The 27,985-nt window shown below is 39.6% G+C and overlaps 1 protein-coding gene across 5 annotated transcripts in view; it reads right to left on the bottom strand.

Moving 5' to 3' along the window:
• Positions 1 to 27,985, bottom strand: part of HAO1 (hydroxyacid oxidase 1) — a 142,329-nt gene that overhangs the window by 87,079 nt on the left and 27,265 nt on the right. For all 5 annotated transcript variants that reach the window (XM_025264028.3, XM_006053569.4, XM_006053568.4 and 2 more), the window contains exons 3-5: positions 24,119 to 24,374; positions 13,732 to 13,907; positions 4,002 to 4,093 (exon numbers count right to left, since the gene is read on the bottom strand). In XM_025264028.3, the coding sequence (XP_025119813.1) occupies positions 4,002 to 4,093; positions 13,732 to 13,907; positions 24,119 to 24,374 (524 nt within the window). The remainder of the gene's footprint in view (positions 1 to 4,001; positions 4,094 to 13,731; positions 13,908 to 24,118; positions 24,375 to 27,985) is intronic.

Below are 27,985 nucleotides of genomic sequence, written 5' to 3'. Positions count from 1 at the left end.
ATCCACCTGCATGTGGGAGACCTGGGTTCGATCGCTGGGTTGGAAAGATTCCCTGGAGGACAGCATGGCAACCCACTCCAGTATTCTTGCCTGGAGAATCCCCATGGACAGAGGAGCCTTTGTGGGCTACAGTCCATGGGGCCACAAAGAGTCAGACATGACTGAGTGACCAAACATTACTTTGGATCCAGTTAGCTTAAAAAAATTTTTTTTTTCATAAAAAAGTCAAAAAAAAAAGCTCCTAGGGTTCAAAGACTCCATATAATCTGTCTTAAGACCCCAGTTTGAGATGATCTAGTATTGTGTATTTTGGGAATATACTGATTCTGCCATATCATTCCCTAATTACCTCAGGACTAGTCTTTGCCACATTATTACCTTCAGAGTAAGGATCCTAATGTGAACTTACTTTTTTTGAGGCAGATGTTAAATTACTTATAAAAGCATACACTACTGAATTATCAAAATTCTTAGAAGGAAATATGTTATTCTTTTCTTTTATTGGAGTATAGTTCTTTTACAATGTTGTGTTAGCTCCTGCTATACAGCAAAGTGAATCAGCTGTGTGTTTACATAAACTCCCTCTTTTTTGGATTTCCTTCCCATTTAGGTGACCACACAGCATTGAGTAGAGTTCCCTGTGCTATATAGTCAGTTCTAATTAGTTATCTGTTTTATATATAGTAGTGTATATATGTGGAGGAGACAATGGCACCCCACTCCAGTACTCTTGACTGGAAAATCCCATGGATGGAGGAGCCCGGTAGGCTGCAGTCCATGGGGTCGCTAAGAGTCAGACATGACTGAGCGACTTCACTTTCACTTTTCACTTTCATGCATTGGAGAAGGAAATGGCAACCCACTCCAGTGTTCTTGCCTGGAGAATCCCAGGGACGGGGGAGCCTGGTGGGCTGCTGTCTATGGAGTCGCACAGAGTCATATACGACTGAAGCGACTTAGCAGCAGCAGCAGCAGTGTATATATGTCAATCCCAAACACCCAGTATATCCCACCCTCCCTCCCACCTTGGTATCAATATGTTTGTTCTCTATGTCTCTGTCTCTACTTCTGCTTTGCAAATAATGTTAACTTATTTTTAAACTCTGCTGGAACAGGCCATGGTTCTCAATAGCACTGTATTACTATGGACTGCAGTCAAACTCCTGATCTGGGACTCTTAATGATAAGTATTTCTCCATACAAGAAAACTCTGTGATTTATAGAAATGCAGAAATCATACAGTCCAGACATTTAATTTTTGCAACCAACACAACATTATGTAGAGACTCAGGCTGAAAAGTCTGAGCAATTTGCTCACCCAGCTCTCGCCCTTCTAGAGGCAAGAAAGGGCTTGAACCCAAGACTCTGGGTTCATTTCAATGCTCTTGCAGTAAAATCCCACTGCCTCTTTGACTCTGAGTTATGATGTCACAGAATGTGCAAGAGAGTAAGTCCTTCTGTGTACCTACTGAGAAGTTCTATATCACAGCCTCCTCCAAGTCTTTTGCCAAATGCCTGAAAACCAACACATTGAGAGAAAAACACCTTCACTATAAACTTAATCCTGCTTCACATTTCTCTCATCATCGTGCACCTTAAATTTTCTCTAAAGTAGGAGGCAAACTCAAGCAAGTATCTCCTCTCAGGCACACATCATGCAAAGGGGAGGGTCATTGTTTATCTTAAAACAGTTTCTGAGACCACAACTCAAAAAGCCCTTTTAGATAAGTTTCCATATCCCCTAGGCCAGAAGGAAATAAACCACACCATTCAGATATTTTTCCCTTAAAATCTAGTTAGATTTGATTTCAGTAGATTTAGGTTTTATTTTTAGAAAACAAACTTAATTTGGCCTGCCCACTAAGTCCACGTCTTCATACACAAGAGAGGCATAAATCAGCGGAAAAGCCTTGAACTGAGACCAACTTCTCCTGCCCGTCCAGAGGAGCTCTTCACTCTCCACTACAGGCAATGTTTAATATTACCTAAAAAGATGGGTCTTTATAAGTAATGCTGAATTGGGAAGAGCTGACAACTTCCAGTTTTATGATTTTAATTACTGATTCTGTGCAAAGACTTGATTTCTTCCTACCATTAGCCTATTAGTGCTTCAAGAAAAACTCTTGAGTGCAAATGCATGAGCCCAGGAGCCCCTGGCCTCATTCAATCTGCCCTAAGACCTGCACAACATCCATGGATTTAGCTAAATCAACATGCTATCTTAATGAAACAGTAATCCACTACTTGACTAAATTATTTGAATGAATTCAAATGTTTGCCCCAACTAATAACTATGACTAAATGGTTCTGACAAAAGGGGGAATGGATATGATGATCCAGCTCGGGAATGATGAACTAAAGAGTCTATCCACATTATTTCATAGATATATATTTATTTAAGTTTTGTTACATGATGTTAGCTTACTTTGCCTATGATAAATGAAATTATGGAATACTAAAGTTTAAAGGCGCCAAAGAAACAATCTAATTAATTTTTTTAACTTTAAAAGATGAAAAAGCTGAAATTTAGAGGGGTTATCCCTCTGCCCCATAGCAGGTCAGACCCTTCTCTCTTTCCTTGGCTCTCATAATTATCCAGGCCACCTCATTGGTCTTCCTGCTCCCTGTCATGCCACAGTCCAATTTGTGGTACTTGTTGCTGCTAAATCAAGGCTTTTCTATTGCATATCTAATGACTCATAATATTTAATATTCAAAGACCCCCTCCCTCACCTGTCCAAGCAGGCATATTTCTCAGGCTCCCAACACCCACCAGATACTGCAAACAAAATAGATTCCTTGGAATTCCCCAAGAATATCTCAGTCTTTCCCATTCCACTTTTACACTCACACTAATGAAAGCAGGGGTCCATATAGGAACAAACCAGAGGTGAAAGGCAGCTGCAATCCCACTGCCTCATTTAAAGAAATCCTGGATACATTCTCACAGTGGACAGCATATAAGGGACCCCCACGCCACCCCACCTACAGCTTCTGGCCTTCATTCTAGATCAGGGATCCATGAAGTACACCCCTGGATATATGTCTGTCTCCATGACTTTTGATCCATTTCTGGGCTCCCCAGTCCTTTATCTTAAAGTCAACCCATGGCTGGGCCCTTCGCTCCTGGCCTTGGGAGCCGATTGCTCACTTTGACCATTTTAACTCTATCCCACACCATTGCAGCCAGCTAGTTTATCTTTTATATCTGGATTCTGACTCTGATTTGTCTGGCACAGGGTATATAGTACATATAAATTCACATTGGATCTCCTCAGTAGCTGTCAAAAATACTAGTGCTTCAGTTTTCCTGGTCCTACAAGATTCTGATGGATGGATTCAGGGTGCAGACTGGGAATTAGGATCCTTTAAAGTTTCCAAGAGATTCCAATGTACAGCCAAGGTAGTTCAAGCTCCAACAGAGAGGCTTGTTTGCAGGAAACCTCTCCCAGGCCACAGGATTTCTGCCTCCTTTCCCCACCTGCCCTCACTCTGCAGCTCTTCAACCCCCACCTCCAAGACACTCATGGCATAATCTTTTCTTTCCTACTCCAATTTACAATATTCCTCTCAGTATATCTATAAATATAGAACTAATCCCTGCCTACAAATGTCTATTTACTTAATACAGACAACTTTTATAAGTTTACAAACAAATAATAATCTAATTTAGGTAGATGCTCATGTACTTGTGCACATGCTGAGTCACTAAGTCATGTTTGACTCTTTGCAACCCCTTGGACTGAAGCCCACCAGCCTCCTCTGTCCATGGGATGTTTCAGGCAAGAATACTGGAGTGGGTTTCCATTTCCTAGTTGAGGGGATCTTCCAGACTCAGGGATCGAACCACTAAACTTAAAGTCTGAGATCTTACATATATTCCTACATATTCTATCTTGAGTATTCATACAAAAATATATATACAAAGAGGGGTAGTCACAGAGATGGTCAAAACTGAAATAGAAATGGGAATTCCAATGGAGGCATCTGCCAAAACTCACAGTGGCTGGCACCCCGTCAAGCTGTCGAGCCCCATGATTTGACACCAAGATCCCATCCAAACCATGTTTAACTGCTGCCTTGGCATCATCACCTAGAAAGAGTAATACAACCACGGTATGGAAAAGGCAACTTAATAAAAGGCTTGAATTTTGAAGCCAAAGCATCCCCATCAAAGGGAGGCTGGCCTGATACATATGTATCTTGCTCAGAAACTTTAGCACAGACATACACCCAAGGGTTAAATCTAGAATTATATTGGCCAAAAACGGTTAACATTTGAAACAGCTTAATGATGAAATAAAACAATCAATAGATGGTAAACTGACATGCAGTTAAAATGTATTTATCCTCATAAGGAAATACCCTTGCTCAATTTATTTTTATTATTAACAAGATTAAATTATTTAGCATTCAACATAATTACTCCCCCAAAATTTGGATAACATAAAAGAACATATCAGTAGCAAGCAGTTTAGTGTAATAGGTGATAAACAAGTCTATTTCAAAAATATTCTTTAATACAAAGCTTTAACTTCAGTAATTATTTTAAGTAATAGTGTTCTATAATTAAATGTATTTTGTCCATTGAAGCATATAAAAATGTAACATTCAAAAGATATGCTACATCTTAAACCATTCTTAAAAATATATTGATTTTTGAAAATGTGGTTTTAAATTTGACTAACATACTCTGAAATCAATTTCAAATCTTTTAAAAATATTTTACATCTTTAAACTATTATATTCAGCATTCTCCCAATAAAAACTATTTGCTAACAGAATCATGAAAATAACACTGCTTCCCAAGTTTAACACTCAAAAGTAGCCCAAGGTTGTAGTGAAATCAGATTGTGGAAACTTAAGCAGATAGATACAGAACATTGCATATATTTATAAATTCAGCAATGGAGATCAAGGGCTGACCTGACTAAGAATAATAAAAAAGAGATTCATAGGAGAATTTGTAATTTGAATTATTTGAAAATTTTATTCTTTAAACCACCATTTTCCAAACTGTGTTTCATGGAATTTTTAAATATTCCCACTTTTCAAAATAAAGCTAGACATATTTTTCTTCTAAAATTATAGGCATATGAAAATGTTAAACCCATATGGCATAGACAATGTTGATATTCTTAAAAATTCATAGGTTGAAGTTTTAACCCTCAATATGATAGAATTTGGAGATGAATACTTGAGAAGTAATAAGGGTTAGATGAGGTCCCAGGTAGTGCTAGTGATAAAGGTCATGAGGGTAAGGCCCTCATCATGGTATTAGTGCCCTTACAAGATTACACCAGAGAGCTTGTTCCTCTCCCTCTCCACGCACACAAGGGAGAGGTCATGTGGGCACACAGCGTCACAGTGACCTCTGCAACTCAAGGGAAGAGCCTTCACAAAAACCAACCAGACTGGCTACCTTATCTCAGACTTCCAGCCTCCAGAAGAATGAGAAAATAAATTTCTGCTTTAAAACACTCCCTTTCTCAGGCTATTACATTTTGTTATGGCAACTTGAGCCGACTAAGACATTGTGTCATCATGATATTATTATTACTAGCAGAGAATAGTATATGTAAGGAATATATACTATATAGTGTGCATGCTAAGTTGCTTCAGTTGTGTCTGACTCTGTGACCTTATGAACTGTGGCCTGTCAGGTTCCTCTGTCCATTGGATTCTCCAGGCAAGATACTGGAGTGGGTTGCCACGCCCTTCTCCAGGGGATGGTTCCGACCCAGGGATCGAACCCACATCTATTTCATCTAACATGCATTGGCAGGCTGGTTATTTACCACTAGCACCACATGAGAAGTCCATATACTATATATACTATACTATATATATGTTAGGCTTTACAGATGATGCTAGTGATAAAGAACCCTCCTGCCAATGCTGGAGATGTAAAGAGACGCAGGTGCTATATAAGAAATATATAGTGTGTGTGTGTGATGCCCTTCAGTTCAGTTCCGTTGAGTTGCTCAGTCGTGTCTGATTCTTTGCGACCCCATGGACTGCAGTATGCCAGGCCTCCCTGTCCATCACCAACTCCCAAAGCTTGCTCAAACTCATGTCCATCAAGTCAGTGATGCCATCCAGCCATCTCATCCACTGTTATCCTCTTCTCTTCCTGCCTTTATCTTTTCCAGTATCAAGGTCTTTTCCAATGAGTCAGTTCTTCGCCATCAGGTGGCCAAAGTATTAAAGCTTCAGCTTCAGCATCAGTTCCTCTAGTGAATATTCAGGATTGATTTCCTTTAGGATTGACTGGTTTGATCTCCTTGCTGTCCAAAGGTCTCTCAAGAATCTTCTCGAACACCACAGCTCTAAAGCATCAATTCTTCAGTGCTCAGCTTTCTTTATGGTCCAACTCTCACCTCCATAGGTAACTACCGGAAAAACCATACCTTTGACTAGATGGGCTTTTTCGGTAAAGTAATGTCTCTGCGTATTAAGTAATGTCTCTGATTTTTAATACACTGTCTAGGTTGGTCATAGCTTTTCTTCCAAGTAGCAAGTGTCTTAATTTCACAGCCACAGTTACCATCTGCAGTAATTTTGGAGTCCAAGAAAATAAAGTCTCTCACTGTTTCAATGTTTCCCCATCTATTTGTCATGAAGTGATGGGACCAGAAGCCATGGTTTTAGTTTATGAATGTTGAGTTTTAAGCCAGCTTTTTCACTTTCCTTTTTCATTTCATAAAGAGGCTCTTCGGTTCCTCTTCAGTTTCTGCAATAAAGCTGGTGTCATCTGCATATCTGAGGTTATTGATTTTTCCCAACTTGTGCTTCATCCATCCTGGCATTTTGCATGATGTACTGTGCATAGAAGTTAAATAAGCAGAGTGACAATATACAACCTTGATGTACTCTTTTCCCAATTTGGAACCAGTTCATTTTTCCAAGTCTGATTCTAACTGTTGCTTCTTGACCTGCATACAGATTTCTCAGGAGGCAGGTAAGGTGGTCTGGTATTCCCATCTCTTGAAGAATTTTCCAGTTTGTTGTGATCTACACACTCAAAGGCTTTGACAAAATCAATAAAGCAGAAATAGATGTTTTTCTGAAATGCTCTTGCTTTTTCGATGATCCAATGGATGTTGGCAATTTGATCTCTGATCCCTCTGTCTTTTCTAAATCCAGCTTGAACATCTGGTAGTTCTCAGTTCAAATACTGTTGAAGACTGGCTTGGAGAATTTTGAGCATCACTTTGCTAGCGTGTGAGATGAGTGCAATTGTGTGGTAGTTTGAGAATTCTTTGGCATTGCCTTTCTTTGGGATTGGAATGAAAACTGACATTTTCTAGTCCTGTGGCCACTGCTGCATTTTCCAAATTTGCTGGCATGTTGAGTGCAGCACTTTCACAGCATCATCTTCTAGGATTTGAAATAACTCAACTGGAATTTCATTACCTCCACTAACTTTGTTCGTAGTGATTCTTCCTATGGCCCACTTGAATTCAGACTCCAGGATGTCTGGCTCTAGGTGAGTGATCACACCATCATGATTATCTGGGTCATGAAGATCTTTTTTGTACAGTTCTCCTGTGTATTCTTGCCACCTCTTCTTTTTTTTTTTTTTTTCCTTCTTTTTTTTTTTTGTTTTTTTTTAATTTTATTTTATTTTTAAACTTTACATAATTGTATTAGTTTTGCCAAATATCAAAATGAATCTGCCACCTCTTCTTAATATCTTCTGCTTCTCTTAGGTCCATACCATTTCTGTCCTTTATTGCCCCCATCTTCACATGAAATGTTCCCTTGGTATCTCTAATTTTCCTGAAGCCCTTATCATTTCGATATTGGACATTTTAAACAGTCTTCAAGCCTCCCCATTTAATCATATTTAATGATTAAAATCATTTAATCATTTCTATTTGTCACTTTGTTTTACATTTTGGGAAATATCCTTGACCCTCTTCTTCAGTTAACCAGTAATTTTATTTTTAATTCCAAAAATCATGTTTTTAATATTTGGGAACTCTTTTTAATGTTCCAATTTTCTTTTCACAGCAGATTCTTTTTATTTAAACATATTTTCAATCCCTCTGAACCTATCCTTTGGATCTTTAAAGTTCTTTTTTTACTTTATCTCTTTCCTCTGCCATCAGCTTTTCTGTAGCTGTACCATGGTCTTTTATGTTTCGGAATTTCTGAAATGCCTTGTGATGCTAAAGGTGGAGTCTCCCCTGGGCTGGAGCACAGACCCTTGGGAGACCCCATGGCTCCCAGCCCCTCACCACCCTGCACCCCTCCAAGGTGCCAGCAGGAGGCAGACCAGTCCCCTGGACACCCCGGGACCCCAGCAAACCTTACCCATCTTCAGTGGAGTCTCCCCTGGGCTAGTGGGTGAGTGTCACAAACAGAACTCCAGTGATTCCTCTGGCTTTCAGCTCCTGCTTTTCATCCCTCATCTCTGTCACACTTGCACTCTAGACCCTAGGACCCCTCAGGCACCCTATGATACCACTTGCTCCTGCCTTCAGGGTTCTCACAAAGACTCTCTACAGGAGCAGTTTTCTTTTCATTTTCCTGCTGTCAATATACTCCCTTTACCTTTTGTTTCTTTCATAAATGTCTTGAAGTTTCTCTGCTTCTTGTGCCTTCCTTTCCTTTGCTGTCATAAGTGTTATGCATTCTTGTATTTCTGTACTTTAATTTCAGTAAGGTCTTAAATTTAATAAAAGGGTACATATGTGCTCAATCTATCACTTTGAACTAGAAATCCAATATGCTATCACACTATCATTTAAAACATGTTTAGGAAATGGTTCTCTAAAGACACAGACTTGTATGCTATCCAGGAGAACTTTCTATGATGATGGAAATGTTCTACATCTGTGTGATTCCATACAGTAACACAAATAGCCATAGAGTAATAGAAGTGTGGCAATGTAAGTGAGAAACTGAATTTTACTTTTGTTTAATTTTAATTTACTTGAATAGCCACACTTAGCTAGTGACTGCCATATTGGCTAACTGAGTTTTAATGTTTGCATGGGTTTACCCACTCTAATAAAGAGATGTACCATGGTATTTTTTATGTCTAGATGTATCTATGTCTATAAGTAACCTTAACAAACAATGTAAAATGTAATTGGAATTGCTCTGGTTATCTAATTGCATGTGTGTTACCAAACATAAAAATCAAAAGTTAAAAAATTAAAATATTTGAAATATATTTTATGAACCTCATGATTGAAGATATATGTAATCCTCTGATTTATAATGCAAATACTTGCCACCAGGTAGCTATAACCTGTGTTTTAAGATATTGAATACTGTCAATAAACTGATCCTACACAGTATAAAAAAAGAGATTAACCCCTTAGGCTTGGTAGTAAGGCCACCTAGATTTGAATCCCATATCTGCTACATGCTTACCATGTAAGCGGCAAATTACCTAACTTGTTTGGTGCATCAGTGTACTAAACCACAAAATGGGGATAAAGATTCAAATATGATTGGTTTGTGGATTAAATGAGTTGAATGAGCTCTTAGAAAGTACCTGACACATGTTGAGCACTCAGATAAATATGATTATTATTATTTTCAGCTGATGGTACAGGAAATACTAACTAAGAATATGAGTAGGTAGAGGAAGATTTATTTGCTGGATACTTTTGGCAAGTCTATTTAAGTTTTGTTTATAACAACACATTTTAATCATAGTGAGGGTTATGATTATTATGAGCTTTTCATTTTTAAGGAAGTGCTATTTAAGTCTTAGTTTGTTGTCTTCTATCATCTCAAGTGGTTTTCTGTGTTCTACCAGGCAGCGCTGGGAATGCAGGGAGAAATCACTGAATGGTTTTCTAAGAAGACAGGATCATGAGTATGTAGAGAAAAAATGAAAGTAATCATTTATGACCATTTATGTATCCCTTTCCTTAGTTGTTTATGTAATCTTGTTCACATTTTATTTTAACCCAGAGAGAAAAACAATGTTTTCTTAACAAGAGAGTCAAAGTGAACATAGCAAATGTTCATGAATCTTGGATATTTTCATTAACCTTTAGAGTTTACTGGTATGACATTCCAAATTTGTTGATTTGCCAGTTAATACACTAACTGATTCACAAACACAACAGTCAATAGTGAATAGCACTGTTTGCTATCTTATTAATACATTATTTCCATACTTAATCTTACATACCAAAGTAAGTACTCAAGATTTAGAGTAGTATTATCTTCTATCTATTGTCAAGGCCTTGAACAATAGACATATAGCAGGACTCTATGCTATTTCAGCAGGAGCTTAGTAACTAAATCCTAGCTTCATGGCAGCAGTTTTGAACACAATTCAGGAACACTGAGTGAATATTCTTTGAGAATGTCTTTAAAAACTATAGATAGGATAATAAGGAGTTAAAGAAGTTTCTGAGAAGCCAAAAACCACTAGAGAAGTGAGACCGTCTAGTTTAAAATTTTTTAATTAGAAAAAAATTCTAAAAAGCACATGCCTTTGTTTATAATGCCATTTGTTAGCGTGAGTTCTGAGGAAAACCTAACCCTGTCTCAAGTACATATTTGGAGTTTGTGTTGAGATTTCCAAAGACAGAGTTTAACCACAGCAAGAGATTGCATCTTGCTGTTTTACTTGCATTCATTAGAATGCAATCCTTAAAACGGTGGTAAGGAGGGATGTTTCATTGAGATCTTCTCAGTTGCCTGTGATTTCATATTCCTACAAACATAATCTGTACCTTTCTGGTAAAAGGAAAATGAAAAAGGATAGATGACTCTTAGTCAATCCATGTAACTTCTGGATGAAGATCTGTGAAATAATGAGACCTGGATTTCCCAGAATTGGCCTTAGCACTCCCGCCTCCCCTCCACCCAGCCTGAACCTATGCACCACTTAATGTCATTGTTGTCATAGTGATGATTCTTGTTTGTTAAATAAATGAAGTAAATAGTTACAGAGAAGCTAGACAATGTAAACTGCACATGTACAAATAAGTTATTTCCTTTCAAATGCCAAATGCCCAGTCTTTCCTTCTCTTGCTTTTGAGCTCTCTCTAGTTATAGATATTCATGCAGTTTTCCCTAAGTATTTTACTCAATAAACATTCAGGCTGTCTACTGAGTGAAAAACATAACATATGGATAAGAAAGAAAAAAGAGAAGTAATGGTGTTGGTAGTGGTCCTTGGTGTAACGGCCACAGAATGATGTTCTTGAAGTCAAAACATTTTTCAACATAACATGCGATAGTAAATCATTGAATAGATTCACATCATATCCTAGAGGACAAAGTGGTAGAAAATTAGGTATATTGGGAATCCAAAATTGAAAAGTTGGTTAGAAATTAAATTGGTGATTTTACCCCAACTGCTGTGAGCCTTCTGTGATGAGAGTGATTAAATACTTGAAACAGCATTTTAAAATAATTTTTAATTAATTGTAAATATTTTAAATAATTTTTTAATAATTTTCTAAATGGATTACACCCTTTCAGTTTCCTCACTGACACTACTGTGAAGTGAAAGTGAAAAGTAGCTCAGTCATGTGCGACTCTTTGCGACAATACAGCCCATGGACAACACAGGCCAGAACACTGGAGTGGGGAGCTGTTCCCTTCTCCAGGGGATCTTTCCAACCCAGGGATCAAACAGAGGTTTCCCACATTGCAGGTTGATTCTTTACCAGCTAAGCCACAAGGGAAGTCCAAGAATACTTTGAAGTGGGTAGCCTATCCCTTTTCCAGTGGATCTTCCCGACCCAGGAATCAAACTGGGGTCTCCTGCATTGCCGGTGGATTCTTTACCAGCTGAGCTACCAGGAATTAGCTACAATTCTTGCCCAGATTACAGCAGTTTCCTAAATTGCTTCCCTGACCACAGTTAGGCCACCTCCATTGAGTCGGCACATTATACAAAGCTTGCTTTTCCTACACTGCTGATCTGATGAGGTTGTTTCCCTCATCAAGGTTCTTAGTGGTTCTCAATCATCTTAAAGTCTACATACGGCTTATATGGTTTAACATTGTTACTTGTGACTGCTGTATTTCAACATGACTGAAGTCTGAAAAAGAGTCTTTTGACCTGATGTCATGACAAAAGTCAAGGATCATCTTTCATCCTGGAATGAAACCTTCCCTAAATCACTTTTATAACTGTCCAAACACTATTTGAGCCATACCCTTATAGTGCATAGATTTCAATCTCAGTACGTACAACATCTTATCTCACCCAAATTCTTGTTTTTATGTCTGTCCCCTCCAAGAATGAGATGTCCTTTGGCCGAGGATCTCAAATTATTGTCTTTTATTTTAGCACACAGTAAGCATAATAAATGTTTATGAAATGAGTGAGTGAATAAGTGAATGAATGAGCAAAAAAATGGGACAGATCCTTTGGGTTAATATTTCAGTACCTACAGTGGAATATAGCTACAGGAAGTAGCACTAATAATCATGGACTACAGTATGAATGCAAGCAAGGTCAGCGAAACTGTTGTTTAAAGGTGTCTGTAATATCAGTATATACTCAAAAAAGTATAATCCACAGAAATTTTGAACTGACAATAGTCTATAGAAAAGAATATAACAATGTCTTTTAAAAGCACAGATTAAGACAGATCAGGATTTAAACATATCTCCACTACTTAAAAGCTCCATTGTGAAAAGTGAAAGTTGCCCAGTCATATCCTACTCTTTGTGACCATGGAATTCTCCAGGACAGAATACTGGAGTGGGTAGCCATTCCCTTCTGCAGAGGATCTTCTCAACCCAGAAATCAAACCTAGGATTCCCACATTGCAGGTGGATTTTCACCATGTGAACTACCAGGAAAGCCCAATAATACTGGAGTGGGTAGCCAAGCTTCATTAGGCCCATTCTTTTACTCACATTAGCTTGTTTTTGTGTCCATACTATTAAATAAAGTCAGGGGCATTCCCAGAGCTTTATAAATAAGGGCCATGGTACTCATACATATTCAAGTAAAACCAATGAAAAAGTTTTGATTTTAAGTCATAGTTAACCCTGAGATAAATTAATGGAATCTCTCATCACAGAGCCACTTACTTAAACATTTCCATTTGAAATAATATGTTTGGGGCAGCTATCTACATAACAGTATTAAATGTTTTCAAAGGCAAGAAAATATTTTTGTGGATGAACACATTTACATTCCAAATTTATTATATTCATTGGTACCTCCCTGTGGGATTTGCATACATGTGGATACTGGGGAATTTGTCAAGTTTCTTAACAACCATGGCTTGATATTTGAAGATTTTAACATTCTAGTCCACCATTCTTTAAAGAGAGGTGATATGGGATTCCACACTCAAAAAATCAGTTCTAGTCATTAGTACTGGGAGGGAACAGGAGAAAAATACAAAGGGCTCTTAAACATATCTGGCTGTCATAATATCTTCCTTGGGACTTATTGATTTGAGAGCAGTTGTTGGCAGCTTTCAGCCAAAGCAACAAACTCAAGACCTTCTACCTAGGTTCTGCCAAGCTCTGTGATTCAATGGCATCCAAAATCAGGCAATCCCACGACTTAGAAAAACTAACTTTTTACTTCATAAGAGCCCTGTTCTCCTTCAGAAGGAAGAAACATTTAGTCATTAATCTCAAATGGGAGAACTGAGAGATGGATTTATATTTCCATATTAATTATTTGTAAATAATTGATTATTTTCCCTTAAAATATCATGGTCATATCCATAAAGAATCATAAAACCAGAATTAACTCAAGTAGAGAAATAAACAAACCTCTCAAAATGCCTTTTGCAACAATGGGCAGAGATGTTAGTCTTCTCAGCCATTTAATATCCTCCCAGCTGATGGATGGGTCTATTGCTTTAGCCACATATGCAGCAAGTCCACTTTTGTCTCCAAAATTTTCCTTAGGAGAAAATGCTAAATCACTGGTTTCAAAATTTTTCATTCTGAAACAAAGAGATACAGAAAATGAGAAACTTCCCAAATTAGAAGTATCTTTACAATGACTCATTCAATGAAAAAAAAGAAGGGTACCCTTTTCAAATCAATTGACTGTTCGCTCTCCAGGTTGATCACATTTATGTTTTTGTGTTTTGATGAAGGAGTCCAGGCTAAATATGACAACTTAGTAGACTTAATTGGTCACTTAAAGTTTATTTTACATCTTATAATGTAAGATTTTTATATAAATTTATATCTTTTTATATAAATAAGTCAGATTAAAGGATATGGCTTTGGCCAAGTTCAAATATCTCTACCTTTTTAAGCCAGTCTGTGAATATAAACAATTTGATGCTATTTTCAAAGGCAATGCATACTAATCATAAGATGAATATTTGCATGATGCATCACAATTTACAATGGGCATTCATATACCCACAATATTTTAAAAACTTTTGGAAGATAAAATTCACACTCTATAATTTCTATTTTATACAGAAAATAAAACCAGAATTGTAGAACAAGATGCCCCCATGTATTAACTAATGCAGCATTTGGGTTTCAAACTGGTCTCGACTCATTTTTTTTAAGAATTTTTTTTCTGTGTGCATCATTTTAAAGTCTTTCTATTTCATGCTTTGGTTTCTTGGCTATGAGGCATGTGGGATCTTAGCTCCCCAACTAAGGATCGAACCTGTACCCCCTGCATTGTAAGTGAGGTTTTAACCACTGGACCACCAGGAAAGTCTCAGCGTCTCTGACTCCTAATTACATTCTCTTCACTCAGATCTCAACTGCACTCAAAGTCCTTGTGGAAAATTCTAGAGGAGATTGGAAATGCTGTATTAACACCTCTGTCTGGGGTCACTGTAAACTCTTTTCCTTGTCTTTTTCTTTCTTCTTTCAACTCTTTTCCTGCTACCATGTTGGTGGTGCTGGTGCTGGTGCTTGGTCATAGGGAGAAGTGGAAAGTGGTTCCCAGCAGATACACTGTCAGCTCTTGCTTTTTTTCTCCTCTATTTACTTGCTTTTTCTGCCTTCTTACTCAGAACCCCAAATCTTCTAGACAATCCTGACCAGGATAAGAGTTTCCAAGACCTTCCTTACTTTGCCTGAGGTGTGATGGTTAGTTTCGTCAGCTTGACTGGGCTAAGGGATGCTTAGGCAGCTGGTAAAACATTACTTCTGGGTATGTCCATAAAGATGTTTCTAAGTGAGATTAGCATTTATATCAGTAGACTGAGAAGAGACTGGGCAGGCATCTTCTAATCTGTGGAGGTCCCAAATAGGACAAAAAGGTGGAAGAAGAATAAGTTCATTGTCTCTGTTTGAGCAGGGACATCCATTGTCTCCTAGCCTTCACATTGGAGCTATTGGTTGTAAAACCTTCAGGTTTTGATCAGTACTTACACTATGGGCTCCCAGTTTTGAGGCCTTTCAGACACAGACTGTGACTTATACCATTAACTCCCCCCATTCTTAGGCCTCAGGTTTAGGCTGAAACTACTCTGGCTTTCCTGGACCTACTCCTACAACCTGGGCCTCCAGCTTGTAGATAATAGATTGCGGGATTTCTCAGCCTCCTTAACTGTGTGAGCAAATCCCTTATAGTAAATATCTCTATAGATATAGATACAGATATTTAAATATGGACATCCTACTTGTTCTGTTTCTCTGGAGAACCTGACTAATACATATGACTTTTTCTTACTCGTGGGGCCTGAGTCACCCTCAACACAGCAGACTCAACTTGTCAAGGATGTTGGTATACACATACCCTAGCTCCTTCACCCCTGGGCAGATTAACTCTGAGATAGATTCTACAAGATCTCCCAGAGTTTCCCAGCAGGATTAAGCTTCAGTTGCCCATAGCTGTGACTATCTTTGTAATGCGCAAATTGTTGACCATCTCCCCTCCCTGATACCTCTTCCCCACTCCTCTACCAATATTCCTACCATCTTCTAAAGGTACTACTTTTACTTAAATCAGTGGTTCACATTCTTCTAAAGAAACACAAACTGAGACACAACCCCACTGAGTTGCTCCCTTCTCCTATGTCTAATTTTGTTAACTCAGCTTAGAACAGTATTTCTCTAACTAATCTGGAAGATTATGCAGCTGGCTTACTCTACACCTGAAGTCTTTTCTCTTAGTCTAATATCCTGATATCTTGACTAGATTTTGGAAGTTCTCCAAGCTAAGGACAAAGTCTTTTCTGCCTACATCTCTGACCACTGATTGGATGGATGGCCTTCTGAATACATACTGGCACCACCCATATGACTTAGCTGCCTTAAATCAGCTTAGCAGACCCAAATCCAACTGCCAACTTCATTTCTCTAAAAGGCTGACTTTGAATGATGACAGTAACCTAGACTCACCTTGCTCTTCTGCACATTATGAATTACTCTGCTAGCCAGTCTCTTCTTTGTGTTAAAGTAAAAGCTATATATGGATCTCTGGCTTAGTCATCAGTCTTTATTCCTTTCCACTGGCTCTGACATTGAACATAGAAAGTATCTTGGAGCCAAGGCTATAACAATTTTTATATAAACTTAGAAGTACAGAGGTACACAATTTTTACAAAACTAGGGCTTCCCTGGTAGCTCAGTGGTAAAGAATCTGCCTGCCAGTGTAGGAAACACAGGAGACTTGGGTTCAATCCCTGAGTCAAGAAGATCCCCTGGAGGAGGAAATGGCAACCTGGAAAATTCCATGGACAGAGGAGCCTGGTGGGCTATAGTCCATGGGATCACAAAGAGTCAGACATGACTGAGCAACTGAGTGCTGAGGTTTAATGCCTTTAACGTGCTTATAAATAGCTGGTTGTGTAGCTTAGACAGCATCTATTATCATAAGGCCATGGACATTCATATCCCATGTAACAGTCTTCAACCACTGGCTAAGTTTTCTCAATAAGGATTGACTATGACTCAGGCCATAGAGAAGACCTTCGCCTTGGAGAAGGCAATGGCACCCCACTCCAGTACTCTCGCCTGGAAAATCCCATGGATGGAGGAGCCTGGTAGGCTGCAATCCCTGGGGTCGCAAAGAGTCAGACACGACTGAGCGACTTCACTTTCACTTTTCACTTTCATGCATTGGAGAAGGAAATGGCAACCCACTCCAGTGTTCTTGCCTGGAGAATCCCAGGGACGGAGGAGCCTGGTGGGCTGCCATCTATGGGGTTGCACAGAGTCAGACACGACTGAAGCAACTTAGCAGCATGACTCAGGTGGCCACTAAGGGCCACAGAAAATCACAAATCCATGAAAGTCATATTTGTATCCATTATTTGCTGAGGTTTGGTTTAGATTATAGCTGAAATACCCTGAGCTTCTTTTTTAAATCAAACCACTTAAGGTTGTACATTTTATCACAGATTTTGGCCTTCTGTGGTCATCCTAACTTGAATTAAGCTAACCTAGTCAATAAACATACCCTTATTATTGGAGGCCTATTCCATTACTTAGAAATGATACTAAGCGATATTAAATTTCAAACCTTTAAATAATATTGTTAATAAGAAAAAGGTCCTGTCTGTCCATGCCATAGCAAAACCAGAGGGGAAAAAAGAATAATATCTGTACGTGTATATTCTCTGCATAGCACCCCACCCCCATCCCAAACAAGCTACAGTGTTTCAGCAGGGGTGGGGTGAAAGGGTGAAAGGGATAGGAAAAAACAGAAACATGGATAAAATTATATAAATAACTGTTGTTATTCTTGGATGGCTAAATGCAGATCAACACTTGAATGAATGTTGCCTTACAGAAATTTCAGGGTACAATGAAGCCTTGTTGTTACTCTTAAACGTTGTTCAAAGCCAGAAGCCAAGAAAAAGTTTTCAGATATCTTGACAGAGACCCACGATGGAGTGTTTTAACCATGGCTCCAAAGGAAACCTCCATGAATGCTATTTTTATTAGAATTATGACATATACACAAAAAACACTTAAAGCAGCTTCTGATAACCAAAGTATTTCATTTCATAAGGAAGGAAAAGGGCAACATCAAAATAATAACAAGATTACTTGGGACTTAATTCTCTGAATCCCAATCTGTTTAATGACCCACAGGCAAGGGATAGGATTTCTTTTTTGTAAAGGATTCATTGTGCCTTGAAAGGCCCCTAAATATACTTTTTAATCTAATATAAAAATGATTTTAGTTTTTAGTAAGTTAGCATCATAAAAATGTAACAACTACTAAGGAAAGTTAACATTATTAAATAACCAAAATTAATGTCAGTAATGATGACTATTATTGAAATATCATATGACATTAAAGAATAATGTCGTATGTCTCCACTGTGGGAAACACATTACAAAATAACAACCAGTAGAACACATAATCGGAGAAGGCAGTGGCACCCCACTCCAATACTCTTGCCTGGAAAATCCCATGGACGGAGGAGCCTGGTGGGCTGCAATCCATGGGGTCGCTAAGAGTCGGACATGACTGAGCGACTTCACTCTCACTTTTCACTTTCATGCATTGGAAAGGGAAATGGCAACCCACTCCAGTGTTCTTGCCTGAAGAATCCCAGGGACAGGGGAGTCTGGTGGGCTGTCGTCCCTGGGGTCGCACAGAGTCGGACATGACTGAAGCGACTTAGCAGCAGCAGCAGAACACATAATATCAGTATAACACGAGAGACATTCAAAATACGTAATAGATATTTGTACATGGAACAGAAACCTTTAATACTGTGATTAGGAAAACATTTCTATTTACTGCATAGTCCTGCTAACTTTTTCTTCCATATGACTGGGTATTTGGAAGAAAGGTTCAGGGCATGGATTTTAAGTATGAGCTCAAACCCTTATTCAAATTCTTATTAGTATTGTTTTATTGGGTAAATCTGTTATAATCTAGTACATTTTTATTCAAAATTACTTACTGAGCACCTACCATTTGCCAGTGTTTTAGTAAAATGGTCAAAAATACTGGCTACCAAGGTTGACATTCTAGCTAGGGGAGTCAGAAAATAAACAAGAAACATAATCAACAGGTAATTTATGGAGCCTGTTAGAACATAGTTCAGTTCAGTCATTCAGTCTTGTCCAACTCTTTGCGACTCCATGAATCGCAGCACGCGAGGCCTCCCTGTCCATCACCATCTCCTGGAGTTTACTCAGACTCACGTCCATCGAGTCGGTGATGCCATCCAGCCATCTAATCCTCTGTTATCCCCTTCTCCTCCTGCCCCCAATCCTTCCCAGCATCAGGGTTTTTTCCAATGAGTCAACTCTTCGCATGAGGTGGCCAAAGTACTGGAGTTTCAGATTTAGCATCATTCCTTCCAAAGAACACCCAGAGCTGATCTCCTTTAGAATGGACTGATTGGATCTCCTTTCAGTCCAAAGAACTCTCAAGAGTCTTCTCCAACACCACAGTTCTTTGGCTCTCAGATTTCTTCACAGTCCAACTCTCACATCCATACATGACCACTGGAAAAACCATAGCCTTGACTAGAAGGACCTTTGTTGGCAAAGGAATATCTCTGCTTTTCAATATGCTATCTAGGTTGGTCATAACTTTCCTTCCAAGGAGTAAGCATCTTTTAATTTCATGGCTGCAGTCACTATCTGCAGTGATTTTGGAGCCCAAAAGAATAAAGTCTGACACTGTTTCCACTGTTTCCCCATCTATTTCCCATGAAGTGATGGGACCAGATGCCATGATCTTCATTTTTCTGAATGTTGAGCTTTAAGCCAACTTTTTCATTCTCCTCTTTCACTTTCATAAGTACTATACAAAATAAAGAAAAAAGAAGAGCAGAATAAGAGGGATGTGAGCTGGTAGAGGCTTTACTTGAAAGTTTAAATATGATAATTGGTTGTGGCCCCAATGAGAAGCTATCTTGTAGAGGAAATTGGCAGAGCTGTGTCATTGTATCTGTTTCCTGTTGCTGCGTTAACAAGCACAACCCTAGAGGCTTTCAGTTCAGTTCAGTTTAGTTCAGCCACTCAGTCATGTCCGCTCTTTGCAACCCCATGAATTGCAGCATGCCAGGCATCCCTATCCATCACCAACTCCTGGAGTTTACCCAAACTCATGTCCATCGAGTCAGTGATGCCATCCAGCCATCTCATCCTCTGTTATCCCCTTCTCCTCCTGCCCCCAATCCCTCCCAGGATCAGGGTCTTTTCCAATGAGTCAACTCTTCGCATGAGATGGCAACAGTATTGGAGTTTCAGCTTCAACATCAGTCCTTCTAAAGATCACCCAGGACTGATCTCCTTTTAGGATGGACTGGTTGGATCTCCTTGCAGTCCAAGGGACTCTCAAGAGTCTTCTCCAACACTACAGTTCAAAAGCATCAATTCTTCGGCGCTCAGCTTTCTTCATAATCCAACTCTCAAAGTGACACAAATTTATTATAGTCAAGAGGTCAGAAGTTCAAACTGTCTCATTGGACTAAACTCAAGGGGTCAATAGGGCTATTTCCCTTCCAGAGGCTCTAGGGGAGAATCTTTTTCCTTGACTTTTCCAGCTTCTAGAAACCATCTATATTTCCCTGTTTCCAGATGCTATCACTCCAACTTCTGCTTCTCTCATCGCATCTCTTTCTCTGACTCTGACCATCCTGCTTGCCTCTTATAAGGAGCCTTTTTATTACCTTAAGACTCCTGTCATAATCCAGGATAATCATCTCATCTCAAGGTCCTTAACTTAATCACACCTGCCAAGTTCATTTTGCCATGTAAAAAGTAACATATTCACAGGTTCCAAGGTTCAGAACATAGGCGTCTTTGGAAGGTTATTATCCTGCTTAATATTATGTGACTTAACATTGTAACTGTTTTCCTAACCAAATAATTTAGAGGCTATCTGCCATGTACAAAGTCCTTCTTCACAAATCACTTTCTCTCCTCTAGACCCCCAACCCAAGATCCCCACACTTATTGTATCTCTATTCTTTTCTCTACTGTTCATCTTTGGTTTCCCAATATAAAAACAAGTAGCTTCATCCCTGATGTCAAAATGTAAAGGAAGTGAAGTTAGTTTGCATTGATTTGGGGAAAGAATGTTAAAGGCAGAGGGAAGAGTCAGTTCTGAGGCTCTAAGGCTCAGGTGTGGCTGGCACCCTGAAAAAATAGGAGGAAGCAGGAGATGCTGGGAAGAATGAATGAAGATGAGAATGCTGGCAATGAGGTCAGAGAAGGGGGTGCCTCACCCGCCACTTTTATCTCCATAAACCTGGGAAGACAGCACGGTCTCATCTCTTTTGTGTGCTATTCTCTGGCTGTTGTGGTGAATACTTTATTTCAGGGCCTAAGGAAGCACACGTCCCAAGGCAAATCATCAAAAGGGTAGGTGTCATGATTTACCTTGACCTTAGTCAATGATTGGAAATTTCTTTTAACTGCCTTAGTGCTGCCCCAAAGAGCCAAATTTTAACCCAGGGTAAACAAGCCACCCGCGTGTGGTGTGGAGATGGACTCGGGTCCCTGACTCAGCGCCTCAGGAGCCAATCTGGTGAACTGGCTTCAATCCTCGCCTCTTCCGGGAGCAGATGAGAATTCTCCTTACTCCCCCTCAGTCTCGGGGACCTCCGCGCTGCTCATCATGCGGCACATCCATGTGTTTTGCATATGGACCAGGCAGAGATTACCAAACTCTTGAACTCTGGCTGGTCCCAGAAGCCAAGAGTCAGGACCCGCCCCCTTCTCTCCAGGCAGAGGAAGCCACGAGGGCTGGAAGAAGCCGTTGCTTTACAGACTCATTCTCCTCTGGATTTCCTGCCTCTTTCGCCTGCCAAACCTCATTCTGAACAGCCCGGCTTCACCTTCTATGAGTCAGGTCAATTGCGGAAAGAAACCTGATTTCGTATCAGGCTGTAACAGATGAGCTTTTGGGCAGCACGTGCCCTCCAGCGGAAGCCAGGGTCTCCCGTTGTGGGATCTGGCTTCACTGTTGAATGTGGGCCCCAGGGCGCTGCACGTCGCCCGCCCCCCAACCCCCCCACCCCGAAGCCCACAGGGACAAACAGCGTCAGTGTGCGCTCTGACGGCCAGGGCTCCGGCAAAGGGTGTTTCCTGTGTTCCCCATAGTCTAGATGTGTGGCTCATTATTTGATCATCTTCAGAAGGAAGATGTGACAAGCTGGGGAGCCGTGGCCACTCCTCTTCATATTGACAGCTGAAAAGGGCCTTTGTCTCCTGGTCCCTCACGTCATCTGGGCAGGAGCCCGGGAGGAAGGAGGAGGGGGAAAGAACAGCAGCCTTCCCGCTCCTGGCTGAGTGGCCCTGGCACCCAAGGAGTAAGAGATATGGGCCAGAATTAACATGGGTGTCATGCGCCAACTAAGTAGATACCACGTGAAGCCTGTTTTGTTATCCAGAGCCAGAAACTGCTTCCTAAACTTAAAGAACAAACCCGCTGTATTATTTATTGTTGTCATTAGCAGAAGTAGTAGTAGAACAGAAGAGGGAAAAGAAATAGCAAATTCCTACTCAAATGGTCAAAGGGAAACAATGAGGAACATTTCCTGTCAGAAGCCTAAATACTGGGAAACAACATTTTAGAAAGTCTAAAAACTAAGGTAATCAAAAGAGAGAAATACTGTGAATTCATATTAAGAATTAATATAGATTAATAAGATTTCATATTAAGGACATTTGAAACCATCTACTTTCTAATAAATTTGGCAAGAAGTAGAAATATGTCAAGGATTTTTGTTTTTGTTCTCTTAGAAAGGCAGGGTGTTTGGGTAACTCCATGTCTGGGATGTGTGGAGCAGGGTGATTGACGGTTGTCAGGGGAACACTTCCTCATTCTGCCATTGGGCCATTGAGGATATTATATACAGAAAGAAATCCTAAACCTACCTGGAATTATCACAGAGATCACATCACACAGCTCATTTATATATGGTTTAACAGCAAGATTTTATGCACAGTAGCTTATACTTAAATAGGTATACGCACAGAAGAGCTATATGACAGTTATGTAACACACAGAACTATGAACTTACATGACAGTTGGAAGACATTCCATTCTCTAATACACTTGGAATCCTGGCTCTCAACAGTCTTCTTGTCCTTATGTGGAATGCTGATTTGATTTTGAATCTTTTAGATTTTGGATCTTTTAGGAGGATTAACTTTATATGTAGACAGAATAAGCAATAGTCCGGTGAAGTGAGGTCTAGGATTCCAAAGAAGTCATCCCTCATTTCTTGTACTCTGGTGGACGCTTTGAAATCCCATCATCAAAATGTCCTCCATTAAAACTAAGATTTTGGTTCTGGTCAAATAGTTTTAGCCCTGAAGTCTATCGGTCAAACACTGGTATGAAAAACATAAGGGCAGATTTTGATAGGAACCAAGGGAAGGTAAAAACAAAGGGGAGGAGAGATTTGTAGCTCTGTCTTTTTCAGTAAACTCCACTGAGTTTCTAGTTTTGACTCAAGATGATTCTAATCTTTTACAGGGAAAAGGACTATAATTCCCTGTTGATGGATCAGCTAAATGGCCTGATAAAACCACCACAGTTCAGTCTTAAATTCCTAGATTGTACATTGTTTTTGCTCAGATGAATGAGTGAGTGAATGGATGAAAGAATGAATGAACCAATAAATAAACTAGTGAATCTTGAACCATGGGTGAACCACAACAAAAGAGATATATTACTGAAAGAAGTAGGAGACGGGGCAGCAAATATGTGACTTTTTTGGTCTCCATTCTTTTAGCTTTCTTCAATCTTCCCTGCCAGAGTTGTTCCAAATACAATTAAAAATAAAATTAAAAGGGTGCTTTTTTATTTCAACAGGCAAAGAAATACGGTATTAGGATTACAATAGCAAGCTGTTGCTTAAGCTAAATTAAGTATCTTTTATCTATATGGCAATTCATCCTACTAAAAGCCCTTAATATACTCTGAGACATAGATTTTTTTACTTTGACAAGTATATGGCAAATCTTGTCTCTGCTGTTATAGCTCAAGTATGCAACACTCACATATGATGTGTGATTTGCTGAGGATTATATGGATATTTGACAATGACACCATCTCTAGAACCCAGACCTTATCTTTCCTAGACACGATCTCATACAGCCATACTTTGGGACCAACATTTTGTGAAGATCTAATTCCCCAGAGCACCCAAGTGGAAACTGGAGAAAGTCTTTGGAACTGGATCATGACAAGAGCAAATAGAAATAGAAAATAAGTTAAGGGGCCCAGTGATCAAACAGCCATGGTTACCTGAGTTGGGGTGGCATCTTGAACCTGTTACGCACGTCATCAAAGCGGTTGCCCAGGTAAGGGGTGTCCACCGTCACAAATATGGCCTTGTAGCCCATTCGCTCAGCCCTCCGCACAAGCTGCTTGGTGACCTCACGGTCCTTGTAGATGTACAGCTGCAGCCAGCGAATCGCCTCGGGACCAGCTTCTGCCACTTCTTCAATTGAGGAGGTGGCCCAGGAACTCAGCATCATGCCAGTTCCCAGTGACCTGCAGGCTGAGGAAGGAAAGAGAAGATCAAGACCAGCTTGGCATTTTCCCTACTCTAGTCTCCAAGTTGTGGCTCATGGGATAAAGACAGCTACAAAGACAATTTAGAAATAAAAAGTTGCATCTTTAAAAAGTTAGAAACATGCTTTCCTTTCCACACTCTGTGAACAGATATGAAGACAAAATTGACCCAAATGGCCAAAGATGTGCTATATGTAAGGATTAAAAACTTAGAAGCAACTTGAATCTCCAACCTTAAGGAAGTAGATAAATGGTAGCTCACAAATAAAATGAGATATACACAGCCATGAAAAGTAATTTTTGTAATAGTTAATTTTATGTGTCAGCTTGGCTAGGCAAAGGTTCCCAGATATTTGCTCAAATGTGTCTAGATGTTGCTGTAAGATTTTTTTTGTTAAGAGTTTAGCATTTAAATCAGTGAAAGTGAAAGTGAAGTCACTCAGTTGTGTCCGACTCTTTGGGACCCCGTGGACTGTAGCCTACCAGTCTCCTCCCTCCAGGCAAGAGTACTAGAGTGGGTTGCCATTTACTTCTCTAGGGGATCTTCCTGACCCAGGGATTGAACCTGGGTCTCCCACATTCCAGGCAGATGCTTTAACCTCTGAACCACCAGGGAAGAGATTAACATTTAAATCAGTAGACTTTACATAAAGCAGATTACTCTCCATAATGTGAATAGGCCTCATCCATTCAGTTGAAGGCCTTGAAAAAAAGACTGACCTTTCTGGAGGAAGAGGGAATTTTGTCAGCAGATTGCCTTCACATTCAAATACTAACTCAGCTTTTCTGGGGTCTCCAGTGTGCCAGCTCTAGATTTTGGACTTAACCAATTTATACATTTGTATGAGCCGATTCCTTGAATCTCTCTCTCTCTCCATTTCTCTATTTCTCTGTTTCTCCCTTGTCTCTCTCTCACAGTCCCTCTCTCACTCCTCCTTCCTTCTCTTTCAGTTACAAGGAATGACATTTGCGGACTCAGAAAGTTTATCAAGGTATATTAAGAAACCAGAGAATTCCCTGGTGGTTCAAGATTCTACCCTCTCACTACAGAAGCCTGGTTTCGGTTCCTGATCAGTGACCTAAGTTCCATGCAGCATGACACCCCCACCGTCCTCTTCCCCACCCAAAAAAATAGGAGAAGAAAGAAAAAAATCTCCAAAATAACTGGTATACCATGATTTGTATGAATGTGATTATTGGTGTATGAACCTAAACAAACTAATTGTTAATGATAGGTGAGGGTGGGAGAGTTTATTTTTTCTTCCTTTATAACTTTTTAAATTTTATCTTTTAAAAACTGTTAAAAATGAATTTGCCGTTTATATTGTCATTTAAAATTTTATACAATTCATATGTTAGACACCTCAAACAGACATCAGTCAGCTCACAACCTTTTAAACAAGATATCAAGTAATGCCTCGACCAGTAACACTGAAGAAGCTGAAGTTGAACAGTTCTATGAAGACCTACAAGACCTTCTAGAACTAACACCCAAAAAAGATGTCCTTTTCATTATAAGGGACTGGAATGCCAAAGTAGGAAGTCAAGAAACACCTGGAGTAACAGGCAAGTTTGGCCTTGGAGTACAGAATGAAGCAGGGCAAAGGCTATTAGAGTTCTGCCAAGAGAACACACTGTTCATAGCAAACACCCTCTTCCAACAACACAAGACTCTACACATGAATGTCACCGGATGGTCGACACCAAAACCAGATTGATTATATTTTTTCCAGCCAAAGATGTAGAAGCTCTATACAGTCCGCAAAAACAAGACGAGGAGCAGACTGTGGCTTGGATCATAAACTCCTTATTGCCAAATTGAGACTTAAATTGAAGATAGTAGGGAAAACCACTAGACCATTCAGGTATGACTTAAATCAAACTCCTTATGATTATACAGTGGAAGTGAGAAATAGATTTAAGGGACTAGATCTGATAGATAAAGTGCCTGATGAACTTGGATGGAGGTTCCTGTTCCCATCGTACAGGAGACAGGAATCAAGACCAGCCCCCAAAAAAGAAATGCAAAAAAGCAAAATGGCTGTCTGAGGAGGCCTTACAAATAGCTGTGAAAAGAAGAGAAGCGAAAAGCAAAGGAGAAACGGAAAGATATACCTATTTGAATGCAGAGCTCCAAAGAATAGCAAGAAGAGATAAGAAAGCCTTCCTCAGTGATCAATGCAAAGCAATAGAGGAAAACAACAGAATAGGAAAGACTAGAGATCTCTTTAAGAAAATTAGAGATCCCAAGGGAAGATTTCATGTAAAGATAGGCTCTATAAAGGACAGAAATGGTATGGACCTAACAGAAGCAGAAGATATTAAGAAGAGGTGGCAAAAATACACAGAGGAACTGTACAAAAAAGAGTTTTAGGACCCAGATAATCATGATGGTGTGATCACTCACCTAGAGCCAGACATCCTGGAATGTGAAGTCAAGTGGGCCTTAGAAAGCATCACTACGAACAAAGCTAGTGGAGGTGATGGAATTTCAGTTCAGCTCTTTCAAATCCTGAAAGATGATGCTGTTAAAGTGTTGCACTCAATATGCCAGCAAATTTGGAAAACTCAACAGTGGCCACAGGACTGGAAAAGGTCAGTTTTCATTTCAATTCCAAAGAAAGGCAATGCCAAAGAAAGCTCAAACTACCGCACAATTGCACTCATCTACCACGCTAGTAAGTAATGCTCAAAATTCTCCAAACCAGGCTTGAGCAATACATGAACCGTGAACTTCCAGATGTTCAAGCTGGTTTTAGAAAAGGCAGAGGAACCAGAGATCAAATTGCCAACATCAGCTGGATCATGGAAAAAGCAAAAGAGTTCCAGAAAAACATCTATTTCTGCTTTATTGACTATGCCAAAGCCTTTGACTGTGTGGATCACAATAAACTGTGGAAAATTCTTCAAGAGATGGGAATACCAGACCACCTGATCTGCCTCTTGAGGAACCTATATGCAGGGCAAGAAGCAACAGTTAGAACTGGACATGGAACAACAGACTGATTCCAAATAGGAAAAGGAGTACGTCAAGTCAGTATATTGTCACCCTGCTTATTTAACTTATATGCAGAGTACATCATGAGAAACGCTGGGCTGGAAGAAGCACAAGCTGGAATCAAGATTGCTAGGAGAAATATCAATAACCTCAGATATGCGGATGACACTGCCTTTATGGCAGAAAGTGAAGAGGAACTAAAAAGCCTCCTGATGAAAGTGAAAGAGGAGAGTGAAAAAGTTGGCTTAAAGCTCAACATTCAGAAAACTAAGGTCATGGCATCTGGTCCCATCACTTCATGGGAAATAGATGGGGAAAGAGTGGAAACAGTGTCAGACTTTATCTTTTTGGGCTCCAAAATCACTGCAGATTGTGAATGCAGCCATGAAATTAAAAGATGCTTACTCCTTGGAAGGAAAGTTATGACCAACCTAGATAGCATATTGAAAAGCAGAGATATTCCTTTGCCAACAAAGGTCCTTCTAGTCAAGGCTATGGTTTTTCCAGTAGTCATGTGTGGATGTGAGAGTTGGACTGTGAAGAAAGCTGAGTGCTGAAGAATTGATGCTTTTGAACTGTGGTGTTGGAGAAGACTCTTG

The sequence above is a fragment of the Bubalus bubalis genome, chromosome 14 (genome assembly GCF_019923935.1).
Source record: "Bubalus bubalis isolate 160015118507 breed Murrah chromosome 14, NDDB_SH_1, whole genome shotgun sequence".
In the NCBI taxonomy this organism is placed as follows: Eukaryota; Metazoa; Chordata; class Mammalia; order Artiodactyla; family Bovidae; genus Bubalus; species Bubalus bubalis.
This window is presented reverse-complemented; position numbering and strand designations above follow the sequence as displayed.